Here is a 12384-nt window from a genome sequence, read left to right as displayed (position 1 = left end):
GCCCCCATATGATAAGAATTCTGTTTTTGCAACGAAGCACATCTGTGTATTTGATAGTTTTTGTATATCAAACACCAGGTTCTATTATAAGAAAAATACAAATGAGGTTATTTTTTTAAAAGGTGACCATTTTTACCCACTCACAGCAGCCGCTGCTAGGAGAGGGGTGGTGTGGCTATGAGAGGTTCGGCCTTCCTCGCAGTGCCAGACCCTCGTCTGGTTTCAGAGCTGCCAGAGGGAGGAGAGTCCGTGGAGAACGGCAGAGCCCAGACCTGTACACCTGAAGGTACCGTGTGTACACACTGTGCACAGCTGTGGAATGGTAAACATGGGAGCTGGTCATAGGAATACTGCCAAATCTGGTGACTGTAAACAGATGGTTGGACTTCGTTAGACTCTCTTCACAGGGTTGTAAAAAGCAAAACTATCTTAATCTGAAATGCAGTTGTTTATTCCCACACTTAGTGAAATAATGTACTGTATTATAAAAAATTTCTTTTAAAATGAATAGAAGGAAATACCCGCTAAAAACCGTTAGTGGGACCCAACCGGCATGGCTCAGTGGTTGAGCATCAACCTATGAACCAGGAGGCCCTGTGGTTCGATTCCTGGTCAGGGCAAATGCATGAGTTGCAGGCTTGATCCCCAGTACGGGGCGTGCAGGAGGCAGCTGATCAATGATTCTCATCATTGATGTTGCTCTCTCTCTTCTCCCTTCCTCTCTCAAATCAAAAGTATATATAACAATAAATAAGAATAAAAACTGTTAGTGGGCAAAATATTTTACGTAGACTTGGCGCCATCTGCTGGCTGTGTAATGTAACACTTGTCATGAAACAGGTACTACAGAAAAGTGTGGGACTAGTTTGCATGTTTTAAGAAAAAATGGGAGAAATCCAGAGAGAAAGAGAGAACTTGAGAGTGCTAACTGCACTTCTTTAGCGTTGTGGTGGTCGCTGCAGGCAGTAACGGAACAGTAATTCCCGGTTCTTCCTTCCCTTGCTCACCACATCTCCACTATTCCTTCCACATCTCCTTCCACTGACGCCTCAGGAGGTTTTCACTTGGGTCCCCTCCTCCTGTCCAGGGTGATTGACACTCCCAATTTCTCACGTGGGCACAAGGAACTGCTGGAAACCTCCAGCATCCCTCTTTCCTGGCTGTGCTCACACTGTCGCCTCGGCCTGTGGAAGTCTTACCTGTTCTCCCACTTCCTCTCCTGGCTTTTACCTTTACCTCATGGCTCAGCTGTCCCCTTCTCCGGGAAGCCTGCCTGACCATCCCTTCTGTGGTCTGCCGTGGTGTTTGATCCTGTCAAAACCGCCTCTTCAGCTTTGGGAATCTCTTATTGAGATATGAGCTACTTGAACATAGGGTTTATGCCATGTTTCTGTGCTCCTCTTGGCACAGTGCCAGCCTGGCACATAGTAGGTGCTTGGTAAATGCTGCATGAAGGGATCACATGGAAAAGAATTGGTCCAAACATAGGGAAAAAATTTAAAGCTAGGGTGGTTGGTGGTCCCATTGGGTGACTGTTGCTGTTTGCTGTTTCTACTACATATTTAATTCATTCCCCAAATGGGTCAACACATCTTTTAGGTCTCACACACTGTTTGGGGTGTTCTGGGGACCAAATACAAAATATTAGTCTGTAGATGAGGAGTGGGTTTGAATCTCTGCTCTACCACTTACTAGCTGGGCAATTTATTTAACATTTAAACAGCTTCTCCCGTGCAAAATGGAGATATAAAAGGTATACAGGGGTGGGGGCAAAAGTAGGTTTATAGTGGTAATACAAATAATGCGATACTAAATTAATAATGCAAGAATATTTTGTGTACTCGCACTACAAACCTACTTTTGCCCACCCCTGTACCCCCCTGTTAAAGAGAAAAACCACAAGCGCCAAATGGCCTCATTTGTGCCCGAGTCCTTAATAACCATGCCTCGGTTTAATAGCCGGCCTAATTGTCTCATCCTCTCCCAGAAATAGAATCTTAATGAGACTGGACTTTCCTGGTCAACACCAGTAAGGTAATCTGTCACACAGGCCCTCTCGGTGCCCTGTGGGAAGAAGAGGGGATCTTCATAGTAAAACCCCCTGAAAGATGCTATGGTCTAAAAAACAATCCTTTCTCCTCATTAGTGAGCAGCTCCTCTGCCCCATCCTTCTCCCTATAAAACTCTTCCGTTTTGCACAACCCTGCTGAATGCCCCTGCTGGATCAGATGCTGCTCCATTCATGAATCGCTTAATAAAGTCCATTTAGGTCTTTAAATCTACTCGGTTGAACTCTGTCCTTTAGCAGCTCGAAGTGGTGTTTTAAAGGGGGAAAAAGGAGATGATGCATGTAGCACACATGAAACAGGCGTGCCCTGGAGGTTGCCGTTTGCTCTTTTTGTTGTGGTTCTTGCTCAAGTCGGATCAGCACTGAGTGCGATGGATGGGCTTCCTATTCTCCACGCAGTAATTTGTTTATTCTTTAGGGGCCGACTGTGCCTTCCAGAGTCTGTTACCAGTCGTTGGCTATGCTCATTGGGGAAGCTTTTACTATTGTGCTATTTCTCTGATGAGGAATATCTTTAATTGTAAGCAGCCATTATGCTGCAGACAGAAAATGCGCACCGCCCAAATATATGACTGTAGCTCAGCCTGCGGGATTGCTGGTGGCTAGAGTGTGGTGGCATCCCGTGGTGCTAAGCTTTACAACTTTGCATTTACTCGGGTGGACTTTCCCTCCGGGGATTAAATAAGAACCCCGACACCCAGACCTCCGCAGCGCGGCTTCTGACCAGTGTCTCCCCAGTGAACACAAAGCAAAGTGGAGGAATCACTCCTTAGCACCCAAACTGCCTGGGTGGACGGCCTTCACCAAGGTGGGGAGGTAGATGGAGGTCTAGAAAGGGAGGGACCAAGAGAGGTCTTTTAATATTGGGCCGGGTGGAGAGGGAGAGGAAGGACCGAGGAGAGCTGGCTGAGGACAGACCCTGGGGAAAGAAGGGTGACCCCTGCAGGTAAAGACCTCGCTTCCAGAGGTCACCCCAAGGACTGCCTCAAATATCACTGCCCAAGCAGCCACCCAGCTCTCCTGGCCCCAAACCTTGCCCAGGTTGGCGTAGGCCTGGGGGTGCAGGCAGGGCTGACCAGGGGCAGGGGCAGTGGTCTCCATCAGACACCCGTGGAGAGGGACAAGGAAGCAGGCAAGCAGGGTGTTTGTGAACCCGGGCGCTCAGCCCACAGCTGCACCCTGCTCTCTCTATCCCCGCACTCAGCAGCCAATTCCCGGAGCTGAAGGCAGCATGGAGGCTCCCGCTGACCGCCCTGCAGTGGACGCGCTGGCAAACTGGAGACGATCGGGCTTCCTCTTGGGGTAAGTTCAGACATTTTCCACGCAGACCACCGAGGGTCCCTGCCATGTGGCTCCTGCACTGGGTTTGCATTCAGCAGGGGTTTAGAGGCGGGCCTTCGAAGCACTCCCCATTTCCTGTTCCCTGGGATTAAAAACTCTGCAGAGAATCAGATTCCCTGCGGAGGCCATTGTGACGGAGTAGGGTGCTAGAGTGAAATTCTGCGGAGCCCCGAGGGTGTGGCACTGTCCCCAGCCTTAGGTGCATGGAGCCCTCAGCCACACCGGGTGGGCCCTCCATCTGAAACACGTAGGTGAGTGACTGAGATGACATCTTGCAGAAACCTCTCAGATGCAAAATTCCCCAAGTATCTTTTATAATAATGAAAATGTAATATGCTAATTAGACTGGATGTGCTTCCAGGCGACCTTCCAGAAGAAGCAGGGCTGAGAAGGAAGCCCGGGTCCCAGGTACCAGAGGGAAGCTGGTGCTGGAGGGGAAAGTCTACTCTTGCATGAATTTCATGCATCGGGCTTCTAGTGTATTAAAAACCTTTGAAAATAGCATGAAATGGCCTTGACTGCACTCATACACCAGAACATTGTAAGTGTTGTTTTTTTTTTTAAACTAAAATACTCATTTAAGGCTACTGTGGAGCAGTGATGTCATGAAGTGTGGTGGTTAATTCGGTCTGAGCGGCAGGAAGTCAGAAAGCCTATTCTGGAGGATGTCCTTCCTCAAGAGTGAGGATGAACAGCTCGTCCCTGTGCGTGGAGCCGTTTGCTGTGCAGCCGCAGCCAAGGGAAAGTGAGGTCGGAACTGCCGCTCTGAGTCTGGGTGACTCAGATTCCCCATTTCGATCTATTCATGGGAATTAATAGCTTTTGGTTGAATTGAAAGACATCTGGCCGCCCCAGGTTTAGTTTCCTGTCTCAGAAGTGGAGAAGATTCGGGAGGGAGGGGGACACCCCCAATAGCCCCAGGACGCCCATGTTGCCAAAGGGTGGACCCTTATCTTGGGGATCAGAGGCCTGGGGTGGCAGGCTAGCTCTCAGACAGGAGTGATGTGTTCTTAGCAGCTTTGTTTAACAAGCCAAGAAAAATTGCCATCACTCATGCCAAGAATCTGAAAGTCAAGTTTAAGGCAAAGTCAGACAATTGAAAAAAAGAGTGATCGCATTCCTGCTTTGTGCCGGAAGAGGACGGAGCTCAGAGCGCAGAGATACATCCTCTGCCTTGGGGGAGGACACAGGCCTCTAAGCCAGCGACGACACTAGCATCACAGGGAGTGGTGGCAGGAGCGGTGAGGTAGTTTCCAGAACACGAACGCTGCGTCCGGGCTCATTTCCCAGCATCCCCTCTAACTAGCTGCCTGACCTTGAGCGAGTTACTCAGCTTCTCCGTGTTTTCCACCCTGTGGATCCGGGGAAATTAAAGTTCGCGCCCATAGGGTGGAGTAATGTGCATGAAACACAGACCAGTGCCTGCCGCCGGTAAAGGGTAGCTTTACGGCAGCTGTTTGTCACTGCGGGCATTCCTTTCCGAGGGGTTCCCTTGAAGTTTCACCTGTCGTGGCTTTGTTTGGGTGTAAAGAACACACGTGTGCCTCATTCCTATGTTGAGTCACGCCTGCACATGAGTCCATGCGGTGCCTCCGCCTGGATTTCTCTGTTTGGTCCTTGTGCTTCCATGGGCCTCTTGGCTGGCTCCAGCACCGTGTCTCGGGTGTGGGCAGCTCCAGAAAAATGGGATTTGGCACACATGGGGTGAGAGGATAAATTGTGTGGTACATCCAGACGCTTACTCTGGAGAATAAATGGGGGCAGGAATGGGGGAGGGGGCTAATTACAGATAGAAGTCAGTCCCCTCCTTCTCTGTGTCTGAGGGCAGGTGAGAGAGAGGCCCAGACTGCTGGGTGCAAGCAAGTCCTGGCCTGGACCAGAGGCTGGAGGTGGAGGATGACCTGGGTACAGGGGATGACCAGTATCCTTCTGGGAAGAGTCTGCTCAGGGCTAGATTGATAAACAGGGCTTTGCAAGCCAGGATCAGTGCTGGGGAACTCTGCGTATTTCCTGCTCCAATTATTGCTTCATTCGTTTGTGCACTTTTTTTTTTTCTCTCTTTTGGCAAAGAAATTGGATTTTATCCTAAGTTTAAAACCAACAACACAATAGCTTACACTTGATTGTGTACCTCCTGTGTGTAGGTACTGTTCTAAGTATTCTACGAGTATCATTTCATTTAAGTATTACAACAACCTGGTGAAGCAGATAGTATCATCCTCCTTTTTCAGAGAAGTAAACAGAGACATAGAGAACGTAGCCCACTTCAGGTTACACAGGCAGTAAGTGGCTGACCTTGGATTTGAACTCCTGTGGGACTCCTACTTCTGTAGTGGCCAAGGAACCAGTCATATGAACCCTACAGCTCATCTGACCGGCAGCAAAAGTTTGTTCCAGGTGATCCAGTCTTTGCAATCCATCTGATGATTGCTCAAGCCTACAGTTGCTGTTTCTTCCCTCCCTCATTCGGAAAAGGATTTAAGATATTCATACAAGTGACACCATAATAATAATAATAAAAAAAGATATTCATACAAGCCCCTACTATGTGTCAGGCACACAGGAGTTTCTGAACTTTTCTTTGTTTGGAATGCCTTTTTCATGTTTCCATTGTTCGGACAAAACCTGTTGTTCTAACAGGGTCTAGATCACTTTTTCTCTCTTCCTCGAGAACTCCTTAGTCCTGGCGACTATGGTCTCTTATCTTTGGAGCTCTCTCTGTACTCAGGCCTGAATAGTGTCTTTTCCTATGTAACTATGTTTTGTTCCAGCTTACCCAGCCTCTCTCACTCAACTGTAAGCCCTTTGGGGAGGAGGACTTAGTATATGAATTTTAATGTGGTTGATACGTCCTAGGGTCCAAAGGACATAGCGAGCCTCAATAACAGGAATTGCATGTTAGAGAGTCAGGCCCCTCTGCAAGGATGAGAGAGGGAGGGAGAGATTGAGAGAGAGAGAATCATTGATTGGCTGCTCCTGCACACCCCCTACTGGGGATTAAGCCTGCAACCCAGACATGTGCCCTGACTGGGAATCAAACTCTGACTTCCTGGTTTGTAGGTCAAGGCTCAACCACTGAGCCACACTGACGGGGGCATAAAGTGGTTCTAGACATGAACTCTAACCAGACCTGACAATGAACTCTGAGTTTCTCAGGCATGCTCACTGGAGCATGAACAGTTTAAACGACAAAGTCAGCTAGGAGGAAGACAGTAGATAAATGTGAAAAGCAAAAGAGTAGCATTTTACATGTGTCCTCCCCAGAAACCAAAGGACTCTTACAACACAGCGCCCAGTGAATGCTGGCCATCTGCTGAGACCCGGGTGTCGCACAGATAAGCGTTGCTGTGCCCACTTTCTGTTACCGTGAAGTGTGCTGGGCCTGTGCAGTTCCTCTTTCAGCATGAGCAACAACGGCCAGAAGCTAGAACCCGACCCCGAGACACTTCCTTCTCCAATAAAGAGGTCCAGTGACCTAGTCCAAGGAAGTGAGAAACGGGCGCCACAGTCAGGGTTCTCCTTTGGCGGTCACAGTGTAGAAATCTGGGAGTTTTATTGGGCATCGACCTGTGAACCAGGAGGTCATGGTTTGATTCCCAGTCAGGGCACATGGCTGGGTTGCAGGCTCAATCCCCAGTGTGGGGTGTGCAGGAGGCATCAGTCAGTGATCTTCTCTCATCATTGATGTTTCTCTCTCTCCCTCTCCCTCTCAGAAATCAAGGAAAAAAAAAAAAAAAATATATATATATATATATATATATATATATATATATTAAGAGATAAACTAAAATCCAATGTGCAGAAGAAGGAAGTAGGCTCCCAGCATAGTCTTCTCTTGGCCCATTTCACAATATTCTCTCCTGTGCTCTATCTTTTGGGAATTTACTTGTTTGCCTCTCTTATTTTATGCTCTCCCTCTTTATTTTATGCTCATTTTCCTCCTTTTAATCTCCTCTTTCTCCATCTCCAAAGTTATTAAAAATTGTTTTTCAATTAACAAAAATTTTTTAATAAGTTTCAAATGCCCACAGTGGGGCATTTAAGTGAGAAAAGGATTGGGTTTGCACACTGGGCACCAGACCAGGGCTTCTTCCTGAGTGGTGGCTCTGGCGGGTCCCTGTGCTTGGAACTCATCTGTCTTGGCCCAGTATTTCTGCAGTCACGTGAGGAAATACCTTCTCACGTGAGCCTGGAGCTGCCGCACAGGAAGGTGGTCAGTCATTGCCGCGCTCTCTACAGTCACTGCAACCTGGAACCAATTCCTGGAATCATCCAGGCACGGTCCCCCACACAGTGTGAAGTCAGCCTTAGGTTTCCGTTTTTTCTCTTTCCCTGCATCCACCACTAAGTGGCAGGCACCGGCCAGAGGAGACAGCTCTGCATAAGCAGCACGGCTGCACTGGGGAGCTCAGTGTTAAAGACCAGACGAAATTCGACATGTGACCTTCCATGAGTGTTCTGGTTTCTGCCCCACCAGCCTCCCTGTGTGTGAAACCTCCTCTTCTGGAGGCTGGGAGGGTGGAGAAGGGCAAGAGCAGTCGCTTACTATTTTGTCCAGGCTTAATGCCCCCTGGCAGCCTCAGGCTCTGGGAGGGCCAAGGAGCCACCGTCTTCCTTACACACCACCCATTGCTTTGAACATTTACTGAAAAATTACTTCCATGGAAGTAATTGCTAGGTAGGTTTATACATTGTCATGTTTATTTTTTTTAAATATATTTTTATTTATTTCAGAGAGGAAGGGGAGAGGGAGAGAGAAAGACGAGAGAAACATCAATGATGAGAGAGAATCATTGATCAGCTGCCTTCTGCAAGCCCCACACTGGAGATAGAGCTGGCAACCCGGGCATATGCCCTGACGGGGAATTAAACCATGACCTTCTGGTTCATAGATCAACGCTCAACCACTGAGCTATGCTGTCCGGGCAGTTGTCTTATTTAATTGTTGCAAACCTGTGCTATGGAGATGTTTTTATTATGTTCATTTTAGGGATGAGAAAACCGACACTCAAAAATATCTAGTATCTTGGCCAAAATCACAGGGTTATTACATGTCAGAGCGAGGACTGGAATGAGGCCCGAAAGCTGTCATGTTTTTTAACCAATACCCTACACCGTCCTCTCTGGGATTCACTACTTGGTAACCAACCCAAGAAGAGGACTGGTCAGCACTGGTGGGACTGAGAAAAAACCCGCTGGGTGTGTGTTCGATATAGGTGGGACTCCTTCCATTCAGCTCAGCTTCAGCAAGCTGCCACAGCCAGGCCTGGGACAGGCTCTGTGGCACAATGTGACGCTGAGTGAGAAAGATTCTTTGCCCTCTAGAAATTCAAACCACGGGAGAGAAATAACTGACTTTCAAGTGCAGTACCGAACACAGCCTAACGAATCAGCATTGGATTTTTTTTTATCACCTGAATTCAATCACTGAGTCTCTCATTTATTCGTCCAACGTCCAACAAGTGTTTTCTCCGGTCCAATGGTACCAGCTGAAAGGCAGTCCCTGAAACCTAGGCTTTCATGAATGTTCTAGTTTCTGTACCATCACCATCCCTGTGTATGAAACAGCCTTCCACCAGGTACAGATAAGCGATCCAGTACTTCAAATAGTAAACCTCGCTTCCACGTGTTTTTTCCAAAGGAAAAAAAAAAAACAGTCAACAAATTATTTGTATTACATTTAATAGACATTCAATTAGGGTTCTTTTCATCGAATGGGTAATAAATTCAAATTTAATCCAAGATGGTAACACTGGATCCACCTGACACATTGTATTAAAATCCAAGCATTCTGCCATATCACTTTCAAATCTTTTTTTTTTTTTTTACAAGTGTCTAAAAATAGTTGTTCCCAGCTCCAAAAAAGATATCTGAAAATCCAAGTCCACAAAATGTAGCGTATGCGGGATTATTAATTTGCATGCAAAAGAAATTCCCTTTACAAAATAATGCATTGTCCCTTAAAAAGGGCATCGTAGCGAATGCCAGTTAGTAACTTCCTTAAGTAATAAACCTGTGTGAGAGGGAGGGTCCACAGGCCCGTGAAGTCCCTGGAAGTACAACGGAGATCATCAAATCAGAACTATGTGGCTTGGATTACAAGACTGCAACGTAGGTACCACTTTTTGGGATAAACCCACTGGACTGTTACCCAGGAGATTCAAGGATTTGCGCACAGAATGTGGGGGTGGGGTGTGGGGAATGGGGGAGTGGGTGGAGGGGAGGGACAACCCTCATCCGCCCGGATTTTCCCAGCCCTTAAGATTCCCTTTACTTATGCATTCCGAGGCTATGAAAAAAACAAACCACGTTTTCGATTAAAGTTTTATTTTTTATTAGCAAATAAAGTTCTTGCTTTCTTTTAAGCCGCAAGGTGACAGCCCGTGACCCTAAGCATGCCGCTGTCTCTGTAAGTCGGGCTGCACCGTCCATCGCAGGAGCGAACCCGCGGGCTGCACTCCATGTCCTGCCAAGTTGCGAGGCCCCACGCCGCGGAGTGGAAGCCGCGGCGTGAACGTGGGAGAGGGCTCGGCTTCTATCCACTCGCTTCTCAGCGGCCGCAGAGCCCCGCACAGCGCCCCCGCGTGGCCGTCCCAAGAGCCTCCCCCCGGGGCCAGCCAGCCCACGCCGCGCCTCCTGGCCACGCGGGGAGCTCCGCGGGGCTCCACGCGCAGCCTGGATCCGCTCAAAACTCGGACCCGCAGCCCCTGCTCCGGGCGGGCGCTGCCTTCCCGCCACTCCCAGCGGGACAAAGCGCCGCGCCCGGAAGGCGGTGCGTGCGCTCGCCCCGGCCGACTTCCGCGCGGGTCCCGAACTGGACCGGGGTCGCCCGGCGGCCACGGTGTTGGCTCCCGCCCCCGCGCCGAAGTCTGCGCGTGCGCGCTGGGCGGCCCGGAGCGCGCGCCCAGAGGGGCGGGGCGGAGGGGGCGGAGCCACTCGCCGGGTGTCCCCGCCCCCGCCCCCGGCGTTCCGCGGTCGCCGTGGCAACCGGAGCGGAGGCAACGGCGGCGGCGGGCGGGCGCGCGAGTCCGGCGCCTCCTCCCGGCCGCTGGCAGCGCTAGGCAGGCGGCCGCCGCCCGGCCTCGCCGCGCTCTCCCCGCCTCCCGGCCCGCCCTCCGCCGGCAGCGAGCGGCGCCCCGGCCCCGCCGTCCGGGCGCGCGCAGCCAGAGGGCGCGACTATGCCAAGATGGTCCTGCAGGCGCGGAACAAGCACCGGGACGCGGCCCCCAAGTCGCCCCAGCCGCCCCGCGCCGCCTCGCAGTCGCCGCTGAGGGGGGCGCCGGGCGCCGGGGAGCCCGGGCCGGAGCGCGCGTCCCCGGCCCCCGGGCGCAAGGGCGCCGCGGGCAGGAAGGGGCCCCGCGCCGAGCCCGCCGCGCCGCCCGCCGGGGGTGGTGGCCTCGGGGGGCGCCTGGCGGCCGCGCTGCGCGGGGCGCTGGGCCTGCGGCGCGCGGGGCGCGGCCGGACCTGGACCACGCTCCTGCTGGGTGAGCACCCCCGCGCCGCCGCCGGGCGCGCAACTTTGAGCCGCGGGGTCCCGTCCCCCTCCGCTCCCGCTTCCCGCCACCCGGCCCCGCCCCCGGCCCCCGCCAGTTTGCAGCCCGCTCCGACTTTTCCTGGGACAGCCGCGTCTCCTCCTCCTCCTTCTCTTCCTCCTCCTCCTCTTCCTCCTCCGTCTCCCCCCCCCCTCCCCCTCCAGGCTCCGCTTTTCAAAACATGGCCCCGGGATCCACAGCGGCGGGGCCGCCGCGGACGGGCCGCTCCGCGCTCCGGGGCCCGGGCGCTGCCGATCGGCGCCCGGAGGGTGCTCTGCTTTGGGTCAGGAGTGACCCTTCCGGCCCAAAGCAAGAGCACGCTCCCTGTCCTAGAAAGTTGCTAAACTTATTACATGTTAGCCTGCTTTTTCCTTCTTGGCCACCGGCACCGCTGGGGGCCCTTGGTTTGTGATTCCCCATCAGCAAGCCACTTTCCAGGGCGTTTTTGGGTGCCCGAGCCTCATTGTCTTCCTGGGACCTGGGACCTGGGACCTGGGACCTGGGACGGTTGGTGGGGAGGCCTCGGCCCCCCCCCCCCGCCCCCCCCCCCTTCCCCCCGCGGCCGGGCAGCACAAAGGATGGTGTGCAAGGTGCTGAACAAAATTAAGTGGCAACGCTCGCTGGTTGTGTGGACCAACGTCAGCTTGCCTTTTGTCTCGTGACCTGCATCCCGATAAGGCCAGCCAGAGCCGTGTAGATGGCAGGCCTGATTTTTCTAAGCCAGCCGGGAGCATTCTCTAAGGCTGCTGCTCCTAGCAGTGCCACTGACAGGGCTCTGGCTCCTGCATTGTTTAACCACTGGTGATTTATCTCTTTTTAACCTTTCCAATCCGGACCTCAGTATAGGCCGAGAAATAGAACCCAGCAAAATCAACTTCCCCTGAGAGCACTCAACTCATCAAAACCCAGACTCATCATGTGTGTGTGTGGTGTGTGTGTGTGGTGTGTGTGTGTGTGTGTGTGGTGTGTGTGTGTGTGGTGTGTGTGTGTGTGTGGTGTGTGTGTGTGTGGGGTGTGTGTGTGTGGTGTGTGTGTGTGTGTGTGGTGTGTGTGTGTGGTGTGTGTGTGTGTGTGACTGAGATGGGCTCAGAAAGATTGTTACAGTTCCTGGGGTGCCAGACTCTCAGTACTGTTCATTCCCCTCTTTTCAGTCCGGGCTGGGAAAGCCGGTGTGTGTGCAGGCTAGGTGAGCTCACCTGGGGGAGGCAGCATGGTACAGCGGATGAGCCCCTCTCCAGGTTCTGTGCCTGGTGGTGAAGTTTGGTTTGACTTTCAAGTCATCTCCTTTGGGAACCTTCCCTTCTCTCTGGCAAGGGATTGCCCCCTCCCTGCTTCCCGGGAATGCCCGGGGGAGCGGAACTGAAGGGTGGGTACAGTGTACGGGGTGTCCCCAGACACGTATACACACGTCCGCAGCTGCTAGCTCAGTTTTGACCATGGAAT

The 12384-nt window shown here is 51.9% G+C and overlaps 1 protein-coding gene across 1 annotated transcript in view; it reads left to right on the top strand.

The window, feature by feature from the left end:
• Positions 1-10470: 10470 nt before the first annotated feature.
• Positions 10471-12384, top strand: part of DPY19L1 (dpy-19 like C-mannosyltransferase 1) — a 54429-nt gene continuing 52515 nt past the window's right edge. The window contains exon 1 of the mRNA XM_084896863.1: positions 10471-10893. Within this exon, the coding sequence (XP_084752989.1) occupies positions 10596-10893 (298 nt within the window). The 5' untranslated portion in view covers positions 10471-10595. The remainder of the gene's footprint in view (positions 10894-12384) is intronic.

This window comes from Pipistrellus hanaki (genome assembly GCF_964339955.1).
Source record: "Pipistrellus hanaki genome assembly, chromosome: 10".
NCBI lineage: Eukaryota > Metazoa > Chordata > Mammalia > Chiroptera > Vespertilionidae > Pipistrellus > Pipistrellus hanaki.
This window is presented reverse-complemented; position numbering and strand designations above follow the sequence as displayed.